This window comes from Natator depressus, chromosome 9, assembly GCF_965152275.1.
Source record: "Natator depressus isolate rNatDep1 chromosome 9, rNatDep2.hap1, whole genome shotgun sequence".
Taxonomy (NCBI): Eukaryota; Metazoa; Chordata; order Testudines; family Cheloniidae; genus Natator; species Natator depressus.
Window position 1 is genome coordinate 88,374,813 of NC_134242.1, and position 22,288 is coordinate 88,397,100.

Consider the following 22,288-nt stretch of genomic DNA (forward strand, 5'->3'; position numbering starts at 1 on the left):
GGGTGTCGCTGTTCCTGCGGCCGCCTCCCCATCACCCCTTGCTCTCTAGCCCCGCCCGTTCCTTCCCTGCGCCGCCATTGTGGTGACCGGTTCGTCGCTCCGCACCATGGTGAGACAATCCAGCCCCATCCGCTGCTGCGCGGGCTGATCCGCGCCCGGCACCGGGGCCCGGGTCTGCGGGCTCCCCCCGCCGGCTCTCCCCGCGTGGAATCGGGGGGTGGGACAGGCGCAGAGGGCGGGGGGCGTCTGGGACAGGAGCCGCCCCTTTCCCGGCTCAGCGCCTAGCCGGGCCAGCCACGAATCGCCCGAGCGGCTTCCTGGCGGGAGGCTCAGGCCAGCGAGCGAGGCCCCCGGCGGGGGTTGGGAGGGACTGTCCCGCCCGCAGCGCCCCAGGGCCTGGGGCCCGGTGCTGTCACACCGTGTCCTGGGCGCGCTCCTGTCCCTCGGTGCCGTCCTGCACCCCGCTGTTGCGGGGATTGGGACCCAGGGCTGGGCCATGCGGAGCCCCCCCCCCCCCCCCCCCCGCTCAGTAGGGGAAGGAGGCTGCCTGGTGGAGGAGCACTAGGCTAACACGTGGCCTTGATCCCTGGGAGGCAGGGGGGGGGGTTGAGCGCTCCCTGTCCTGTACAGAGGCCCCCCCGTCCCCCGGGATATTTGGTAGCGTTGGCATTGGAGACAGGATTTGTGGTCTTTACTGTTTGTGATGCCCACTGAACTCTGGAGGGGATGCAGGTTGTTGTGTCCCACTTAGCCCTTTAAGTACTGCTGCTCCCTCTCTCTGAGGTCACAGTTAGCTCCATATTTGTCAGGCCTGGTTGCACTAGTTTAAGTGTGAGATTAAATCTGTTTAACTAAACCAGTGTAGCTTTGAATAGGGAGAAACTGATGCAGCGTGTCCCTATGCACACAGTTGCACCAGTTTACCTCAATCTGTTTAACCTTGCCCCTTTAGTTTTGTTACCACTGATACTTCTATGTGTAGGCAAGTTCTCACGGGCTCAAGCGGCATCTGTAGGGAGGTCTCTGAATGCAACTTCTTATAGGGGAGAGTGTCTCTACTATCTTCCCTTTATCTTTTCATTCTCAGTCGTCCCACAAGACCTTCAAGATCAAGCGATTCCTTGCCAAGAAGCAAAAACAGAACCGGCCCATCCCACAGTGGATACGCATGAAAACTGGCAATAAGATCAGGTAAAAACAGCTATTGCTTTCTGAGAGTTCACAGCTTGCTGCCACACCTGATCAAAAAATATATATAGACCCATGTCTGCATTACACACTTCTGCTGGCACAGATAGCTTGTGTGTTGCTTGGGAATGGGAAGATCCGTTACTGACACAGATGTACTGACCAAAGCCCCTAGTTATACAAGCTCCATTTACGTTATGAGTAGTGGCAGGTGGATCGAAGAGTCTTGTACTCATGGATGTGTTGTGAGGAAAAACCATCTGTGATTACCCTCGGCATCCATCCCCTGTTCCTGGAATACAGTGTCTGGGGAATCTTACTACTAAAGAATTTCCTTCACTGAAGGTCTGTGTATGGTGATGGGCTAATACATAACATTTGGAGGATTTGTAACCACAAATCATTACCAGAATGCATATGTAGGCTGAAATATTGTACTTGATTTTGTCCACCTTTATTGCATGTTGGTACTTGCTTGGGCTAGATTATAAATAAGGATACAGTTTAGTCATGGAGGTCACGTCAGTCACAGATTCCATGACATTTACCAGTTTCACCAGACATCTGTGACTTCTTCAGCTGGAGCTGGGATTGTGTGTCCCTCTCCTATGGCTGCTGTTGGAGCCAGGACTGTGCGAACGTGTGTGCACGCGCACACCCCACGGCGTCGGCTGGGGCCATGCGCACTCCACCACCCCTTGGAGCTGGGGCTGTGTGCTGCCCCGATTCCCCCAGTGGCTGCGGCCACTGAAGCCAGGTTTGTGAGCCCCCCAGCCCTGCGGGGAGCTCCCCAGCCCTGCGGTTATTTTTTAGTAAAGTCACAGGTCATGGGCTCCTGTGAATTTTTGTTCAAATTCACGGTCATAGGATTTAAAAAATCATAAATTTCATGATTTCAGCTATTTAAATCTGAAATTTGACAGTGTTGTAATTGTAGGGGTCCTGATCCAAAAAGGAGTTGTGGGGGAGGGAGGTTGCGGTTCTGCTACCCTTACTTCTTACTAGTTGCTGGTAGCGGCACTGCCTTCAGAGCTGGGCAGCTGGAGAGCGGCGGTTGAAGGCAGAGCAGCGCCAGCAGCAATGCAGAAGTAAGGATGGCATGGTATGGCATTGCCACCCTTACTTCTGCACTGCTGCTTGCAGAGCTGGGGCCTCAGTCAGCAGCCGCCACTCTCTGGCTGCCCATCTCTGAAGGCAGCCGTGCAGATGGGTGGCATGGCATGGTATTGCCACCCTTACTTCTGCACTGCTGCTGGCTGGGCGCTGCCTTCAGAGCTGGGCGCCTGGCCACCCGCCGCCACTCTCTGGCCACCCAGCTCTGAAGGCAGTGCAGAATTAAGGGCAGCCCCCCTAAAATTGCCCATAACCTCATTGTGACTTTTACTAAAAATAACTGTGACAAAATCTTAACCTTTATTATAAATAAAACTTAAACTACAACACTTGGTGGGCATTTCTTAAAGTGCCTTAGGTTTATTTATATTGTCAGGTGCTGCAGGTGAAGTACAGAGCTCTTGCAGGAAAAACTCCCTTCAGTTCATTTATATATGTATATTTCTTTATTTTACTTTTATTCTTTCCACTGCTGGATCCCCTTTTTTCTCTGAGTAGCTAGTGGTTAAACTAGGAGGCTGGGAGTCAGGATTGCTAGGTTCTATTGTTGTCACTACAGCTAATTTGCTCTCTGTTTTTAGGAAAGTCATTTTGCTCTGTGCCTCGGTTTACCCATTTGTAAAAGGGGGATGATAGCTATCTAGCTGTGTTCTAGGCATATTGAGCATTAGTATTACTAAAGTGCATAATTTTAATTATTTTTGTCTTCCAACACTTAGTGCACCAAAAGCAAGAGTTTTCTGCCCAAAGTATTTGATAAAGCAGGCTGCAATTACAGTGCTTCATTCTGTGGGAGTACTGCCATTTTCCTGCTGAGAGTAACTCTGTTAATATTGCCTTTGATTTCACCTATGCATTGGTGAAACCACTAATCATTAACACGTACAAGTATGACATTTATAATCTTCAATTACGCAGGTTTTGAATGACTGCTTTAGTGGATTTCCCTGGGAAAGTGCTTTTCCATGCTGCAATGCACTGCTCTTGTGTTCTCGGATTCCACTTCTGTTGGGAATGTGAATGTTTTCTTCTGGTAAAAATGGTACTTGTGATGTTTTAAGAGCTAGCCAGTTCTTTACTGCCAGCACTTGAACTCATGAATTCTAGGCTATCTGTGACTGTCTTCTCTTCTAAAAGTGGCACAGTGTATGTCCATGCTCAGTGCTGCTGTCTCTAGGTAAGTTTGCTTCTGGGAACTTTCACCTTTATTTAAAGCTGCTGATATTATTACACCAATACGGGTTCATATACCTAGTGAAAAAGGAAAGCAAGTACCTATGGAAAATAGTTTAAAAAAGAATATGAAGTAATTTTCTTTTACCATAATTAATTGACAAATTCCCAACTAAACCTTTACAAGAGATTCCAGCTCCTTACTAGTGGGTTCATTCTGACTGTTATTGTGGTCTGTGTTACAGACTGTCAAGTGTGCCTTGCTTATTAAGTGGTGCTGCTTTTGTTTTAGGTACAACTCTAAAAGGAGACATTGGAGAAGGACCAAGCTGGGCTTGTAAAGAGCTGCTCTAATGGGAACTCTAATGACACATGCGTCTCTCCTGCCCCAAGTCCTGAAATACCCATTGCTACAAAAACCACCACTGACCCATTTTGGAGTGTTGAATCTTGTTGTTCTTCCCTCTCTCCCCCCGCACCGCTAAAAACAAAACCATACCAAACTGTAGTCTTGAAAGATAACTTTAATAGACTCTTTGGAATATTATAACTGAAAAATGAAGACTCTGTTCAATTAGTGTTCTTTATTTCTGTGCTCAAATATATTGACTTAATTTGTATTGCCAGTTTGCAGGTTTGTTAATAAATAATAAGCATTATTGATCCTTTGAATGAATGATTCTAGCTGAATTTATTACATGCGTTACTTGAGACGGGTGGGTAATCTGGAGAATAAAGACTGAAATTAATGTGAGCATTTACCAGTGTGTATGAGAAGATCCTGCCATCCCAGTCTCTTACCTGTACTATTTGAAACAAGCAGACCAAACTAGTATCTCCCTTTTGTACCCTTTTGCCATAATTATACATTAACAACCAAAGTTGGGATGCAATTTAGAAATATGAACTTGCCCTTACTTAAAAGAAAATGTCAATCTCTACTGAGAAAGAGAGGTGGCTGAACTAGTGAGGGTCACACTCATGTAGAATGTGCAAAAGACTCTACATGAATAAGTAAAATAATCAAACACTTCTAAAGCAAACTGGAAAATCCCAAGTTACCAGGACATGCCATCCTGTATTGTCTTAGTGCGCATAAATTGCTGTATTCATCTTATCTAAGACATCTTGCTACTATTTAACAGTCTGCCTAGTCGGTTTGCTTTATTCTGATAACCTTTTTGTACACCAAGGGCCAGATTTTTCAAAGGTATTTAAGCACCTGTCTGCATCTTCAGATTCCTAAGTATCTTTAAAAATCTGGCCCCAAGTTCTTTTGCAGTGACTGGGATGTTGTATATTCTCCAAAATCACAAACAATGTATATTGTGAAAATGAAGCGTAGAGCAATCCACATGCACTGGCCACTTCTTCACATTCAGCTGTGGTGCACAAATCGTTTTATGTTGCAGATCCAAAAGTGATGCATTAGGAAAACATTGCCGAGTCAATTTATTATTCTCAAATAGCCAGATTTAATTTTGGAAACTTGCATTTGGATAGCCACACAAGATTTTGAAGAGGTATAAAAGGTCAGAGATGTTGGGGATGACTGGAGGTGAAAATCTTTCCAGTTAGGGTTTTAAGTGACATCTAAACACTGAAGACTCTCTTCCCACTTCTGATCAGTTATCGGCACAATTGAATGATTAATGCTTCTAGTTACAACATAGTAAAAAAAAAAATTTGATTGTTTAGGAAGATTGCTCTGTGGAGGTGGGGAGGAATAGAGTTTGGGAATATAATTGGTTGAGTCATCAGTAATACCTGCATTCTGCAGTAGTGACCCTTAACTAGATGATGATGCAATTACATGGCACCTTGCATGCAAAGAGGGAAGATCTACAAAGATTTTTCTTGGGGGGGACTGAAACACGGTTCCAAAGCAAGGTGATTTGCTCAAGATCACACTGAGTGGGTGTCAGGGGGAACTGAGACCTGTCTTGATCCCCTGCTCTCCACCATGTTGGGTCTGGTATATACATTCTGGTTACCTGAAAATAACTCTGGTTTTACTTCTGTGCACTGATGTGGCAGATACCAAGCTAGCTTGGTGCTGAATGGAGCAGAGGAGTGAGCTGCAATTGCTGTCCCTTTTAAGGGAGTTTAGTTGAAACTCAGTTCCCTGGTGGCAGCACACCACATCCTGGGGAAGCTCTAAGCCTTTATCACCAGGCTCTGCGGGACCAGCAGAGAGACTGTCAATTTTTAAGAAGATAAATAGGTGGAGCTGATTTTTTTACTGGCGTTCATAGTAAGGCAGTGAAGGTGCAGCATGTACTGAGCTAGATCACATATTTTACTTACGGCAGCTTGTTGGGCCTTGCACAATTACCTCTCTCTCCAAAGGCATTTTGGAAATCCTAGTTACCAAAGGCAAGTGAGGCTAGTGCAGCATTTCTCAATTGTGGGCCACCATGGTTGCATGCAGCCACCTGGGGCTTTTTGTGTGGCCACAGCCTCCTGGGCAGTGACTGGGGGGGGGGGAAGCAGTGTTAAACGTACAAATAGCATTTTTCACAGAAACAGACTTACTAGCTAGCAAATCTTTTTTTAAAAAAAAGCCAAAGAAACAACAAAAAAGACAAGAACGTTGTGACAAAGTTCCTACTCTACCTTGCGCTTATTGGCAAATTTGCTCGTCTTGGAGCTTCACAGCAGCCCTCAGTTTGGCCATTTTCATGAACGCACAGTCCAGGTCAACTCCTCCTGTGTCTGACCAAGAGTTGGGAGGTTTGGGGAGAACCTGGGCCCGCCCTCTACTCCGGGTTCCAGTCCAGGGCCCTGTGGAATGCAGCTGTCTAGAGTGCCTCCTGGAACAGCTATGCAACAGCTACAACTCCCTGGGCTACTTCCCCATGGCCTCCTCCCAACACCTTCTTTATCCTCACCATAGGACCTTCCTCCTTGTGTCTGATAATGCTTGTACTCCTCAGTCCTCCAACAGTCCGCGTTCTCACTCTCAGCTCCTAACGCCTCTTGCTCCCAGCTTCTTATACATGCACCACAAACTGAAATGAGCTCCTTTTTAAACCCAGGTGCCCCGATTAGCCTGCCTTAATTGATTCTAGCAGCTTCTTGATCGGCTGCAGGTGTTCTAATCAGCCTGTCATCTTAATTGTCTCCAGAAGGTTCTGGAACCTTCCCTGTTATCTTACCCAGGGAAAGGGGACCTACTTAACCTGGGGCTAATATATCTGCCTTCTATTACTCTCCTGTAGCCATCTGGCCCGACCCTGTCACAACATACAAAGAGCATTATTTAGTAACGAATAGAGACAAAATTGTACATTATTTGTATTGAGTGCAATACAAGCCTACATAAAAAATTACAATGATTTGGACGTGTCTGTGTACATATTGATTTGTTTTGCCTAAAGTTAATTAAGTATTTCAGGAAAAATTGTCAGGGTGGCCACCGGCAGGAGTTGGTGGCTGCACTCTGAGGCCACCAAAAAATGTCTAGTGAGACCCCTTGGGCAAGTATTCGGTAACAGGGTTAGGACACATCAGTAATATCTGATCTTCCAGCAGCCCTTCCTGGGGATGTGTAATAGAAGTCTAATTTCTGCATCATTGAGCGGGGAGGATAAGTCTGCAACAGAAGATGAGCACAAAGCATTAATAAAGATGATTTAAATGCTTCAAATCTAACTGGAGACCGCATGCGGCAAGTAGTCTCACTCCAATTTTTTTAAAAGGAGCTTTCTCATGCTCAGAGGTTCTCCAGGAGCCCTGTGTCTGAAAGCTTGATCCACCGGAATCTCTTATAAGTTTTCCTCGTGTTTTGTTTTGTTTTTTTAATCCAAAAGTTTTTGTGAATCTTGAATTTTTTCTCTCTCCACAAGTACAACCACTGAGGAAGAGACCTGCTTGTTTGAGGCTGCAGGCGTTTAGAAGATACAGCACTGAGGAAGGCTGAAAACCAACCCTGTTAGATCCATCAATCTCACCCCTCTCCTTTCTTGTTTGCTTTCTTTCCTTAACCTGGGCAGGAGGGATCAAAGCAATTATACCTACCAGGATAGGCTGCTGACAAAGTTGCTCCCCATCATGAGGGTCAGGGCCGGGATGAAACCAGTCACTAGACAATCCTTTCAGAAGGTATGTGTGGCAATGCTGGTCCAGGCAATCGGTTAAACTGATGCTTTGTTGTACAGCTATTATTAGATAATTGTCTAGATAATACTTAGTCCTGCCCTCAATGGGGGGACTGGACTGGTCCCTTCCAATTCTATGATTCTACTACTGTTATTGTGCTATTTTATTCAGACAGTGGCAACTTCCAGCAGGGAGCTGCTTTTTCCTTGGGAAAATAACTCTTATAGTTGTTTTTAAAACGTTTCTCCACCGAATCTTCCTTTTGATTCAAACCCTACCTTAAAGGGACAATGGTCCAGACATAGTTAGGTCCAAACTGGGGTTTGGTGAAAACAAGCTTGCACAGAATCTTGGCTAACAGGCCTATTTCTGTATTTTAAATGATTATTATTTCAGTGGCCGCTTGCTTTTTTCTCTTTTCAGTTAGATCGAAAGCTCTTAGGGACAGGGACTGCCAGTTTATACCAAGCCTAACCCAATGGGGTTCTGGTCTAGGACTGAGGCTCTTCTGCATATAGCAACATAAATCATAGCTCAGTTAAATAAGTGTCCCTCCGCAGCCCTGGGAACCCAGATTTTGCAAAAATGTGCTAATGCACAAGAACCAGGAAATCAGGGCTGAGGTTTTCAAGGCTGCTCAAGGAATTTGGATGTCCAAGTCCCACTAATTGTAATGGAAATCAGGTGTCCAAGTCCCCTAGGCAACTTTGGAAATCTTTGCCTAAGTGGAGTAGGAACTGAGCACTCTGTTCCCATTATCTGTGCCGAGTGAAATGCAGAGTAATTAGACTAGTCGGGTTTAGTAGTCAAAGGCACTGTTGATAAAATACGTGGGGATATTTTGTTTTATAAATATTTTTTAATGTGACTCTTCCTCTGTAGGTATAAAAACGTGCAGCTGAGGCGAGAGGGCATGGGATTGCTAGCTGTGAGGTGGGATTCTGCACTGTAAACAATGGGAATGGGGGTATTGTAAGTTGAACGAGTTTCTTCTTCTCAGGAACTTGTAATTATAGCATCAGTTTAAAGGCTCAACTGTGGTGGCATGTAGTAATATCACTGATAGTAAATGGGTCCATGTTCTTGCTCCCCTTGAAGTCAATGGCTAGCTCTCTGGGAGCAGAATCGAGGCTCAGACCAATGAAAAAATGGGAAAACCCCATGCCTTCAGGTTTTTCTGTTAGCTGCAGGAGAGATACCCTGTGCTAGAAATCATTTAATTTGATTTTCAGACAGTTTTGGACTAACTTTTTCAATTGTCATTTGCGTTTCAGTATTTAATACAGGGGTCACAAACACACTGGCCGTCCTGCAGCCCACCATAGGAGCCAAGCTCCCCTCTGACCACATAAGGAATAGTTACAGGTGTTTATATTTTATTAAAACCCCTCTTCACATTATAGTTTTTAAAAAGTTAATACATTTTAATATTAATTAATTAAAGTCTTCCTTAGCAGAGACTTTTAATAGCATACTATATTACTCTTCATTTTTTTCATTTTTGACTATACTTTTGTATCGTTGTATGAAAAGGTTTCAGTGATGCGGCCCTCGGGCCAATGTACTGGTCCTCGTGTGGCCCTCGCGGGGATTTGAGTTTGAGATCCCTGATTTAATATAAATAAAATCTAGTTCTGCTGTGAAAAGGGATTATGGAAAAGTGGCGCCTTCTTAGGGCTGATGTATACAGAGTATTCATACTGATTTAACTAGATCAGTTTAGAAACAGTTCTAGTTAGATCCGTGCAGCCCCCCAGCGTGGACACAGTTATATTGCTATAAAGGCATTTTCTCCTGGTATAATTTATTCCCCTGTACTATATCTTCGTTTCTAAACCAATGGAGTTAAAGCAGTACAAAAAAGCCACTGAATAGATCAGGCCTTACCTAAATAAATCCATTTTCAGTGTCCGTTATGTATCCTAACTGCTAAACTAAGTCTTTATGTTTATTAACCCTGCAGTCCCAACTCAACTAGGAGTCAGCTGGATTCTATCTCACATCATCATATGTTGTTTACATAGTCCTGGTCAGTTACATCGGTGCAATCTCACTGAAGTCTATTGCCCAGGTATCACCGTGGGCCTAATTTGGCCTGCAGCATCTTTATTACTGGTGATGATGCGCAGCAAGGAAAGAAACTAGCTTGAGTCTCAGAGCCCCTCTTATATTTCCAGGGCTGGTAGTTAGAGGGAAAACATTTTCCCTTATAAATGGAGTCTAGAGAAGATGAGCATGAAACTCCAGAAGGCCATTTTACAGTCATTTCTCAAAGCAGAACCACACAATAAATAAATGGGACAGTTAAAAAAGATCTGATTCTGTGTGAAACCGAGGCTGGGGCAGCTGTTCATTTCAGGACACTCTGAGGCTGCCCCAAAACTTAAAACAAGTTGGGCAAAGTTCCATTTTTCTATAAATAACATACACTTCAGACAGGTGAGTAGAATCGGATTTACCTTTTTAATACTTACAAATCTGAGCAGTGATACATTAGAAAGAGGGATTAGTAACCACTCCCTTCTTTGTCTCTCTGGAGTGTGACTTCACCGCATGCCGCTGTACGTTAGTTTGTTTGTTGTTCTTATCTATGTACTCTTTCCATTTCTCAGAACAATGTGTCACCAGCTCCTCCTTCCTTTAGGAATCTGATCTAAGTTCCTTTCCTCTGCATGGAACCCACCCACACTAACTTCCACCTAATCTGGCCCCCTTTCCCTCCCACCCAGGGCTCCGTTTATTAGTTTAAAATCTTCAAACCCAGGTGCAGAGAAGATGTCTAGCGCCCGACCTTTTCTCCACGTTCTGTCCGTCCTTTGGAAGTGCCAGAGCTGCTTAAACAAGCTGCTCCTCCTCACTCCACCATTTTCTCCGTGCTCCACCACCCGAGTCAAATTGGGGACTTAAGCTTTTATTTGACCCAGCAAATAGCTTCTAGGAAAAGAAATGCACATGATACTTTCCAGTGCATTTTGAAGGCACATGTAGTTTAGTGGCATTACCTGTTTTCTGTATTTTTTCCTCTGTGTTCTTCCTTAGCAGAGACATTTAATGAAAAGAGGATTTTTGTTTTTGGAGTTTCAGCGGCTGCTTATTCCCCACCTGAAGTCCAAATCCTCTGTGACATCTCACTGTGGAATGTGGAATGACACGCTGCTAGCTGTCTGTCCAAGGCCCTCCGAGCACCCTGCAGACAGCAATCACTCTAATCTTACACTCTCACTGTGAAGTAGGGACGGGGCATTATCCTCATTTGGAAAAGAAGAAACTGAGGCACAGAGAGATGAAGTGCCTTGACCAAAGTCATGTGAAAAGCCTTTTGCATAGCCAGAAATAGACTCCAAGTTCTCCATCCAGTCCTGTGGTTTAACCACAAGGCTCCACTTCCTCTGTCACTCCATCCTGTGACTTGTGCCTTTGGACAGAGAGACACTAAGCAGCGAGAGCAGAAGAACTAAAGGTAAACTAGCACCTCTTGCCATACTGCTGTTCTCAGTTACAGCACTGGAGCAGGCAGGGAAACAATGTAAACGAAGCAGAGGAGCCTGCTTATCCCGATGCTCTGCTTCTAGGACCATGCCCTGGCCAACTATGCAAAACCTGAGTAAAGGGGCTGCACTTCTGGGTCTCCATTCATGCTGGAGAGGTTCAGCAGCAGGAGAAATGTTTCGATAAGAGACTTCCATTGTACAAGCAGAATAGTTACTGCAGGGCAAATCCTGCCCCCAGCTATGCGTGCACAATTGCTAAACAGTGGCCTGCCAGGGGAGTGGCGCACAAATATCTATGGGCAAGACCCAAGCCTGCGCAGGTTTTCAGAAGCCTTAGCCAATGGCTCTTGAGTAATCTCAGTGCACCAGCGGCCATTGGTTAGTCCGGGCTCAGCAAGTCTCCTGTACCAACCCTTGCCACCCAACTGCAGCCCCCTGGTCTCCTTCCCCAATCCCCAGCCCCAACCAAGCTGCTCTTTAAAACTAGTTCACAGGCAACATCAAGCTGAGTCTTAGCCACAAAGGACAATTTAAAGGTTTTGGAAGAATGAAAGTGCCTTTCTGTACATGCTCCTGAAGGATGGCAGTCTGGTGAACACCTGGGTCCTCTGTTCAGCACCAGAGCCACCAGCCCCTCTGGACAACTTGCAGTTGTTGTTGGTGTTCCACACCCCAAGCTGGGCCAGGTCTTCCTCTAAAGCCCCTGACAGCTCCTTCAGCTCCCTGGAGGCACCTGCTTTCAGGTACTGCCAGGCTTTGTGGCCGCTGTGGTCCCGGAGGCTCGTGTTGGCACCGTAGGCTCCCACCAACACCTTGATGACCATCTCGTGTCCCTGCAGGGCAGCCAGATGCAGGGGGGTCAGCCCACCACTGGCCGTGGGAATGTTGACATCTGCATGGTAGCCATTCTTCTCTGCACAGGTGATCACCTCGATCAGGGCCTCATGGCGGCCATGCTTGGCCAGCCAGTGGAGGGCAGTGAACCCTGTCACAAAATCTCTCCTGTTCAGCAAGCTGGGATCCACGTCGAGCAACCTCATGATGCTCTCAGGGTCCCCCTGGGCCACAGTCAGCATCCACTCATGCTCGAGGGGGTCAAGGGCTAAGGACAAGTCCTCAGGGCTCTGTTCCAACCTCTGCTCCAGCTCTTGGTGCATCCCCACAGCAGGGCTGCTGCTGCTGGCTATCTTCTGAGCAGCTGCAAGCCACATGGCTCCCTCGGCTCCACTGCTCTGCAGCAGGACCTCCTTCAGGCCTCTCCGCCGCACGCTGCCCCGGCCTATGGAGAGCCTGGCCGCATCAGAGCTCACATCCCAGTTACCAGAACCTCTACTACTCCGGCCCAGGTTCCTGATCAGGTCCCTCTTGTGTGACGGGTGGAGATTCACGTTCCCCGCTGCTGCTGAGGAGGATGATAATGCCAGGACTGTGGGGTTGGGCGCCTGGCTGTCAATAAGTGCTTCTGCTTGAGACAGGGAGGCCTCTGGCAACACATGTGGCTCAGTGTCCTTTGGTACCTCCAGACTCTCTTCCCTCTGCATCCTGGCCATGACGTCTCCTGCAGGCTTCACCATCCCCAAGATCTGCTCCCCCCGAGACATCCGTCTCCCTTTAAGGCATGGTCGAGGCTCTCTGTGCTGCTGGGGTGTGGAGAAGTGGTTCCCTGTCCCGTTGAGACTCTGACTCCAGGCTCCCCTCTAGAGCTCTCCGGCTGCAGAGCTTCCTGAGTCTGCCTTAGAAATGTTGCAAAGAGGAACCAGCATTTAGTTTCTGTGCTCAGGGGGAAGGCACTTGTTGTGAAATAAGTTACAAGCAGCAGCACACCCTTCAGCTGATCACTGATTTTCAAAGACTTCACTGTCTGCCATTTATTTACCGAGGGACGCTAGAGCAATTTCCCCCCCACTGCCAGCCCCTCCTCTCCAAACTACCTGCTCCCTGGTTCTTAAGATTCAATAAGTCCCCAGACGGGGGCTGTGTTTTCTCTCCTCTCCAGATTTTGGTGGCTTGTATGATAACATAGCTACATGACAACCCACTGGCCAGCTGGATCTGCAGATCCGGGACCCATTTGACTTCCTCCTTCCTACACACAAATCAGTGGTAACAGCAGCCAAAAAAAAAAAAAAAAAAAAGAGCTCAGTCCATTCAAGCTGAAAGCAGGCAGTGAGTTTTTCACCGGAACGGCTGCCACTTACCTTTCCAATTACTCCTGTGCTGGGTGGGGAAACAGAGCTCTGGGTGGGCGGTATTCCCAACCTGCCTCTCGCTGGGCACTTTGATGGCTGCTGCCAGCAGCAGGGCCCCTCCTCCTCTGCCCGTGGGTTCTCGACGCCTCTCCAGACGCACCAGCCTGCTCCTTGCCGAGTTCCTTTGTGTGAAGGTTGCCACTGGTAAGTTTTGCTGCATAGTAAAAGCTGTGGCAGGACCTTTGTCCTCCTTTTTGACTGAGACAGATTAAGCTGCTGCACGTGATTTTTCATTTCTGCTGCGGGCCTGGCATTAGCCTTGGCCATTGGTGATGTGAAACCGAATGCACCCACTTCCCAGAGAGCAGAAAAACACGCACTGGCCACAGCCCTAAAGCCTTCAGCCTGTGAAGGCACCCCTGTGGGCCCCAAAAGAAGGGTTGCAAGTAAAACCAGTTGGGCCAGGCACTTTAAGGGATTCATCTCGAGCATAAACAGCCGGATGGTGCAATATCTCTGGAGTTAGCAATGCACAGGAATGAAAGTGAGAGAAGTGTGCGTTTGCAAGAGCTAGAGGTAACTGTAGGTCAGAAGGGGCTAGGCTAATCTACAGGCTGAATATTTCTAGGAGGTGCTGAGCAGCTTCTAAATGGGGATGTCTTCGTTCTTCCATTGAAAGAGACTCTAAAAATCAGTGTGAGGCAGCTACTTCCCCTCCCATGGAAACTCCCTGTGATGAAGTGTGGCATGCTCTGTGTGTGTGTGTGTGTGTGTGTGTGTGAGAGTGACAGAAAGATTGACTGACCGCCATCTGCGGGATGGAATCAGAACTGCTTGACTAGCAGCTAATGAGAAAAGGAGGACTTGTGGCACCTTGTACCGTCTGCTGCCACAAGGCAATGGGTTGCTGCTACTGTGTAGCAATGCCGTGCCGCGTCTGCCAGCACCCAGGAGACATACGGTGACGGTTACCTGAGCGGGCTCCATGCTTGCGGTGGTATGGCGTCCGCACAGGTAACTCAGGAAAAAAGGCGCGAAACAATTGTCTGCCCTTGCTTTCACGGAGGGAGGGAGGGAAGGGGGGGACTGACGATATGTACCCAGAACCACCCGCGACAATGTTTCAGCCCCATCAGGCATTGGGATCTCAACCCAGAATTCCAATGGGCAGCGGAGACTGCGGGAACTGTGGGATAGCTACCCACAGTGCAACGCTCCGGAAGTCGACTCTAGCCTCGGTACTGTGGAAGCACTCCGCCGAGTTAATGCACTTAATGCACTTCTGTGGGGACACACACACTCGAATATATAAAACCGATTTCTAAAAAACCGACTTCTATAAATTCGACCTTATTCCGTAGTGTAGACATACCCTTAGAGACTAACCAATTTATTTGAGCATAAGCTTTCGTGAGCTACAGCTCACTTCATCACGAAAGCTTATGCTCAAATAAATTGGTTCGTCTCTAAGGTGCCACAAGTCCTCCTTTTCTTTTTGCGAATACAGACTAACACGGCTGCTACTCTGAAACCTGGCAGCTAATGGAGATTCTTCTAACTCAAGTCCTAGTGGCTTGTGCTTTTGGAGCAGCAGGACCTGAGTCCTATTTCTTTCGTTGTCTTGAAGTTCTGACTGGCACTCTGTGCAGCAAAGCGACACCCCCAGCTATAAATGCGCACACGCAAAAAGATCACAAGAAATTCAGAGGGCTGCAGCTTCCATTTTAAGTCCCCCAGCAATCCAAACCATATAATCGGGGGGACAGTTAATTTGCCTCCTTATTAAGCAGACCTTGAATGTGGCCAACAGTGTCCCATTGGCAGTAACCTCTCATCCTCCCCCAGGGGCTAGAAGTGCCGGCAGCCATGCACGCGCCAGAGAGCTGCCACTGCCCCTTTTAATTCCAGATTAACGCAGAGCTGGATGTACACCATCAGCAGCGTCAGGCTGCTGGCTCTTGACTCAGAGCCTGCCATACACAATGAGACCAGGCTGTGGCACACTCATGCTGCTCTCAGACAGTCCAGGAGTCAGCTGACTTCTGGAAGGTAAAAGCTAACAACAGGAGAAACTTCTCTCCGGCGCCCCAATCATGGCCATGGCCAAGGGTTTATTAATTAATAAGCCCTTTTGGGGTCCCTCCCTTCTATTGGCCTTTACTTCTAGTTCTCAGAAATGTTGTAGCTGTAAAGTAGTTGGTAGGCTGCGCACTTCCCCACACGTTGCACCAACACTGTGTCTCAACCCTGATAAGGAGGGACAGCCTGGCTAGAGGGATGAGTCCAGCCCTGCACTTCTACTGAGACTGCAGATGAAGGGACCCAATAACTGTGCTGGAGGTTTGTGTTAGAGACACGTCTGCTGGGAAATGAACCAAACTCACTTCACGGGGGCTGCCAAACAGCCATTGTAGCTGTTATTAGAACTTACTTGTGTTGTGATAGCGTGTAGGAGCCCTAGTCATGGCCCAGGAGGAGTCCGTTGGGCTAGGTGCTGTACAAACACAGGCAAAAGGATGGTCTGTAACAAGTAAGGGTCAGATGGGCTAGGGAGTGGCCAGCCCTGTTCTGAGGAGGAGCCAAGCAGGGAGTAGCTGGGACTCACCCACCCCAGCTGGACAGCAGCAAGTGACTGGGTCTGATGAGTCCCAGCTAGGGAATATAAATGAAGGCCCCAGCTCTGGGCTGGTGCTTGAGCCTGGAGAGGGCTGGGAGTTGTCAGAGGCGAAGGAGGAAGAAGACAGTGATGGTGATAACGCGAGTGTCAGCAGACCCTTGGCTAAGGAAAATCCTGCCCATTGAGCTGCTGGAGGCCAGAGAGTCTTGGCTGAGAACAGGACTACTACTTTGTTATTGGTCCATGGTACCTTTTTGGTGCTGGAGAATAAGCAAGGCTCTGAGGTAAGGGTTACACACACTGAACCAGGTGTGGCTGATATCAGATCCACCACTCTTCCAAAGGGCTTTCCAATCAGAGAGGGAAAGGCTCTCTCCTAACCTGGTCTGGGTTTGAACCTCTTAGTCAAGCTTGACTGTCAGAGACTCTGTCTTTCTCTTTTGGTGGTGGGGAGGAGGGTTTGCAGAGAAAATTGCTCAAGGAGGGAGGGGCACACAGCGGAAGAGATTAAGGTGACCAGGCTTCCGGTTTTCGACTGGAACGCCTGGTCAAAAAGGGACCCTGGCGGCTCCAGTTGGTGGTGCAATGGGGGCCCCAGCTAAGGCAGGCTGCCTGCCTGTCCTGGCTCCGTGTGGCTCCCGGAAGCAGCCACCAGGTCCCTGCAGCCCCTAAACGCATGGGTGGCCAGAGGGGGTCTCTGCACGCTGCCCTCGCCCCTAGTGCTGGCTCTGCAGCTCCCATTGGCTGGGAACTGTGACCAAGGGGAGTGCGGGGACAGCACCTGCAGGCACAAGAGCAGCACACGGAGCCTCCCTGGCTGCCCATGCGCCTGGCGGCCGCTTCCTGGGAACCACAGGAAGCACTGTCGGGACCCTGCACCCCCTCCCACACCCCAATCCTCTGCCCCAGCCTGGAGTCCCCTCCTGCACCTAAACTCCCTCCTGGAGCCCACACCCCACAACCCTCCACAACCCCCTTCCCCAGCCCTGAGCCTGCTCCTACACCCTAAACCTCTCATCCCTGGCCCCCTTCCCCAGCCCTGAGCCTGCTCCTACACCCTAAACCCCTCATCCCTGACCCCACCCCAGAGCCCACACCCCCAGCTGGAGCCCATGCACCCCAACCTCCTGCCTCAGCGTGGAGCCCTCTCCTGCACCCCAAACTGCTCATCCTCGGCCCTACCCCAGAGCCCATTCCTCCAGCCGGATCCCACGCACCCCAACCCCCTGCCCCAGCCTGGAGCCCTCTCCCACACCCTGAATCCCTCATACCCAGCCTCACCCCAGCCCAGTGAAAGTGAGTGAGGGTGGGGAAGAGCAAGCGAGGGAGGGAGAGGGGATGGAGTGAAAGAAGGGGTGGGGCCTCAGAGAAGGGGCGGGACTGAGGGCAGGGCAGGGGTGTTCGGTTTTGTGCGATTAGAAAGTTGGTAAGCCTAGAAGGGCTGCGAGCCAGGACACCTGCTATTTGAATTGTTTTTCATTCTTTCAAAGACCTTGCCTCACCTTTGGTAAGCGATCAGCTGGCAAGCAGGAAATGAGCAGAACAGCACAGAGTGGCCTCCAAAGGGCTGATCCTTTTGTGACTGCTGAGAGCTGCACAACTCACACATGGGCCTGCATTGCTAAGAGCTTCTCTGGACCAAAGCCTGCTTCCTGCTTGGCACAGGGCATTATGTGAATCCGCCGGTCCCCACTCCACAGCATGGGGCAGATACCTCACTGCTGCTACTGCAACCTTAAGGTTCTCCGTTCTTCTGAGGCTCTTCTATGCTGCTGTAGCAGATCCCTGAGAGAGGGGCTCCCCAGACCAGGCAGAACAGGTCTAAGGACTCCGTGCTAGCCCTACTGACAATGGGGTCATGGCTAGTCTGTGGGCAGGAAAGGGGGTATGGCTGGAGTGCACTGAGCTAAAAGGGAGCCATGGGACGCTGAGGATAACTTAGAGCAGCCCTAAGACTGCTCTAATGTACACCACAGGCCTCCAGCAGCCCCACAATACAGAGAGTACAAAGGCAGCTTAAAGCTACTGTCCCAAGGACAGGAACAGAGGTACCTAGAAATGGGATCTGAAACAGGCCCTGGCTGCTGCTGTCTCTTCTTTTAGATCCAGTTAGTTCCCCAGAAGCCGGGGTATTTGAGTTAGTTTTTTGATACAGAGCCAAACTGCACGCCCCAGAACACACACAGCCCTGCCATTGAAAACACTGGTAGGTACATGCTTGTAAACCATGGCAGAAATTGGCACACAAGGAGCGACAGATAATGAGCCCTTTTTTTGCCTTATGTTTTCCTCTGACTTTTCCTGGGCAGAGAGCACTGTGTTAACTGAGAGTTTGTGCTGTCATCTGACTGATGACTTTGGCCTGTGGGTTTTAATCTCTGTCCTCTGAAGCATCATGACCTAAATGACAACATGTGCTTTAGACAGAAGAGGTCAAAAATCTCGGGGCATTACGAGCAGATGAGGATCTTTCCGGTGCCATTAGGAAAGCATCTCTCATAAGAGGTAAGGTACCTTCAGGCAGCTGATCACGTGCTGCACATGCAGGGCATGTCAGACAGCTAGTAGCAGAGGGAAATAAAGCAAGTCATCTTGTATTAGACACTGAGATCAGCATAGCTGGAGGGAACTCCCTGCTCCATTGGGAAGCATTTGTGTTTTCAAAACGAATCCCCTGATGAGCTTGCTGGGTCCCATCGGCTGCTTCGGTGACTCTCAAGTGATGTCACTGCGGCAGCTCTGTCCTGCCACGCCACCCGATCATTCTGTTATGGCTGGCGGTATAACAGCCATTCGAGATCTCTCCTGTGCATCAGTGACTCCCATTTATGCACGTCTGTTTGTCCCTTATGGGACACGTGCTGCTCTGTGCTGCTCTGCCCTGCCATGTGGTATGGAGAAAAAAGGGGTAGAAAAACTCTAAAGGGAGGGAATTGCACCATCTGTGTGACCCCCAGGCCCTGGAGAAGCCCCTCCATGTGACCCCATGCAGTAGGGTTTGCATTGCTGTTCCCCTCCTTCCATAATCTCTCACACACCCACACCCACACCTGCTAAGGTCATAATATTTGAAAAATCGGAAGAGGAAATAATTACTCTGGTGAGGCTGCTAACATTAAACATTGACGTTCCTAGGGAAGGATAGGAGTATTTCCGTCCATCGTTGTTCCACTTAGAAATAGTGTAAGCCACTAGGGCTGCGTTGGAATGCCAAGTAATGTTTGCTGGCTTTTACTCCTGGGGGCATTGCTGTAGCCATGGTGAGATCAGCAGAGTGGTCGCTCTTGTTGCTCTGTGTTGCTTGAAGTAAACATGGCTAATGCATTTGGTAGTGGGACTAGTGGCTGGTTCAGTCAGCACAGTAGAGAGGCTTCATTTGAATGCAAACTTGTTATGCTGTGAGGGCCCCATCCTGTGAGGTGCTAGCTGTATTAGGAGCTCAGGATTTGTCCCACACTGACTCATCCAGTTTGAACTGTCCTGTCAGCCTCTCTTGGTTGCAAACTCCTTAGGGCAGACATGGAGTTTTCCTCTGTATTTTGTACAGGGCTGAGCATGCTCTGGGTGCTTAGCAAATAATAAGGATCACCGCAGTAACTACACTGGCACATTAAAGGGCTCATTCTTGCTCCCACTGAAGTCAATGGAAGTTTTGCCCTTTACTTCTCTGAGAACAAGACAAGCCCAAATTCCATCGTCTCTGAAACGTCACCGCTCCTGTTTTTTCTCCCATAGGTCTTTATTGTTAATTACGTATTAAGTGCTCCTCACCTCAGGATGGCTTTGATTTGCCCTGCCTTCTAGCAACCTTTCTTCCCCTCCCGCATCTCCCCTGCTCCTTGATCATCTCATTTCTCCTCTTCCTTTTTCTGTGCTACAAAAGGGCATTGTAGGGTGAGCTAATTCAGCCAGTTACCCTTTTTACTTAGGTTACATCTCTAATACAATCTCACTGGGTAACATGCCTTAAAATCCTAAATTTAAAAAATATAAGACTGTTTGACTCACCTTTTCAGATGGCTGCCAACCCCAGAGCAAGGACATCTATGTGACCTGTCACTTGTGCCAATGGGATCAGATCTGGGGAAGGAATCTGCTGCACAGAGAAAACACACTAACCTCTATACAGCACACACTGCACAGACAGGCAGGTAAATGTGATTGTGGGAGACTGCAGGAGGCAAGTAAGTGCAATGCAACTTGAAGAATTACAACCAATTCTGATCAAAACACACTCGGCTCCTCAAGGGTTTGTCCGGGGGAGAATCGCCTCTTAGCCTCTGTTTGACTCACAGGCTGCTGGACTGAATTAACAACATGAGCAGTTTTCTTTGGCAGCTGGGCACATGCTAAAGAAATTGGTAAAAAAGGAGGGTTTGTATCTGGAATACTGAACAGCTGAGAAAGCCATTTTGCAGAGTAAGTTTAAACCACAGCAGCTCCAAAGACAATTACATTAGGAACCAGACTTTGCGCAACGGGAAGCGAAATGGTGCCCATCCTGGGAATGCCGAAGCACAGTGAACGATGTATGGTGGGACTGTGAAGTACTTCAGAAAGGTGGTACTCTGCCACCAGTCTGACTCCACTGAGGGAGGCTGCCCTTCTTATAGACAACCTCAACTACGTACTTTGGTTGAGCCATACTGTGCACCCATTTTAGAGGCTAGGTGGGGAAGCCTGGATCATGTCAGGAAGCCAAAGCTAGTGAAGGTTAAAACATAAATGTCCATTGGTTTCCTCTTACGGAGCTGCGTGGTTTAGTCAGTGACCTGTGGTGGTTAGAGAGGACACAGGGAGCCAGGAAAATGGGGCTGCTGGTGACTCTGAGCTGTGGGAACTTGGACAAGTTGCTTAACTTCTCCGTACTGCTGTTTTTCCCTATTGTAAAATGGGGCTATGAAGCCCCACCTTTGTAATGTACTTGGCAATCTTCTGCTGGAAGGGGCAGAATGTTAATTAATTCTGATTATCGTTCTGTAATGGACACACACAGGTTTCTAGCTGCTGTGTATCTCATCATGCTAGGAAAATCCAGTACCTGGTTTCAAACCTTTCTAAGGTGGCTGGAGTGGCTTACCTCAGAGAATGGGCCAGGTACTCCATGCCTGTTGAGATCCACTGCCAGGATGGGCCCGTGGATTCTAGTTCTTTACTCAAACAAGACCCTCATTGGCTTCAAAGGGAGTTTAGCCTTCAGCGAGGGTGGGAGTTCACCTCCCTCTGGTGTTGTCAGAGAAAGCCCTTTCCATGAGGAAGTCTAAATAGTTCTATTTCCTTAGAGTAGCAAATTTGCAAAATAGTTATCTATGAGATCCTAGTCAGAGATATGACACTGACACAAGGGACAGAGGGACCCACAGAGGAAGAGAAATGAGTGTTACACAGAACTTCACTTCCTAGCAGCTCATTCTTGTTTCCGGCCGTCTCATTACTATCTGCAAAATATTACCCCAGAACAGTGAATGGTTTGATTCCATGCTATGCCGACAACTTGCCAGCAGAATGTGAGCTAGGAAAGTTGAATGGGTAGAGAAAGATGGTAAAAGCTCAATGTGATCTCTGCAAGATTATCAAACTAACAAGCTTCCTCTGGGGCCACATGAATATTAAATCATATTTGCACATGGTTAATCGTCTCTGTACACTTTAAATCCCAAGAAGCTGTTTACTCTGCATGTGAATTCTGAGTCTGCTCCTCCTGTCACACCAGCATAATTCCAGTGACTTCCACTGAATTATTCCTAATTTACACTGATGTCTGCGGGGAGATGAGACTGGGACACAATCCTGTGAGGTGTTGAATGCCTCCTGGTTTACTCAGCTTTATTCATAGATTATAAAGACAGAAGGGGCTGCTGTGATAATCTAATCTGATCTCCTGCCTAACACAGTCCACAGAACTTCCCTGAATTAATTCCTGTTTGAACTACAACATATCTAGAAAAACATCCAATCTTGATGTCAAAGTTTCCAGTGATGGAGACTATCACAGCCCTGGGTGGGTTGTACCAGTGGTTAATCAGCTGCATTATTATAAATTTACACCTCATTTCCAGTCTGAATTTGTTTAGCATCAACTTCCAGCCATTGGACCTCATGATACTTTTGTCTGCTGTTGCCCAGTTCTTTAGTGGTCATTGATTATTATTGATTTCCAATTAATTATTCATTTAAAGAGCTGTGGCTTGTAGGGGTCTAGTCCCAAAATCAAGATTATCCAGTTCAGTATCGGGTTGAGAGCACGATGTGCACAACAAAGACATACTGAGGACAAAGCAAAACTTTAAGCAATTTTATTAGCACAGTTAGTAAAGACACAAATGCTCCAAGCCGCATAAAATGATGGCAGTAATATAGTATGAAGCTAATTTTTGTACCATTCCTTACATCTACTGACACCCTTTCTTGGGGAT

General features: G+C 48.0%; 2 protein-coding genes and 1 non-coding gene across 4 annotated transcripts; 2 read left to right on the forward strand and 1 right to left on the reverse strand.

The window, feature by feature from the left end:
• RPL39 (ribosomal protein L39) lies at nucleotides 1-4,146 on the forward strand. The gene is made up of 3 exons (XM_074963173.1): nucleotides 1-109; nucleotides 1,088-1,191; nucleotides 3,767-4,146. Exons 1-3 carry the CDS (start codon nucleotides 107-109, stop codon nucleotides 3,813-3,815), a joined length of 156 nt encoding a protein of 51 aa, XP_074819274.1. The 5' UTR covers nucleotides 1-106; the 3' UTR covers nucleotides 3,816-4,146.
• On the forward strand, nucleotides 3,060-3,191 carry LOC141994288 (small nucleolar RNA SNORA69). Its single transcript, XR_012641077.1, has one exon. It is a non-coding gene; the product is annotated as a small nucleolar RNA SNORA69 (small nucleolar RNA).
• Nucleotides 4,147-11,486: 7,340 nt separating the features above from the next.
• SOWAHD (sosondowah ankyrin repeat domain family member D) lies at nucleotides 11,487-13,775 on the reverse strand. 2 transcript variants are annotated; one of them, XM_074963175.1, is made up of 2 exons: nucleotides 13,265-13,775; nucleotides 11,487-12,795 (listed from the first exon to the last, which is right to left on the reverse strand). In XM_074963175.1, the coding sequence occupies exon 2, from the start codon at nucleotides 12,665-12,667 to the stop codon at nucleotides 11,597-11,599; it is 1,071 nt and encodes a 356-aa protein (XP_074819276.1). In that variant the 5' UTR covers nucleotides 12,668-12,795; nucleotides 13,265-13,775; the 3' UTR covers nucleotides 11,487-11,596. The 2 variants fall into 2 exon arrangements, with proteins under 2 accessions (XP_074819276.1, XP_074819275.1); XM_074963174.1 differs by having other exon boundaries at nucleotides 11,487-12,799.
• Nucleotides 13,776-22,288: the final 8,513 nt, after the last annotated feature.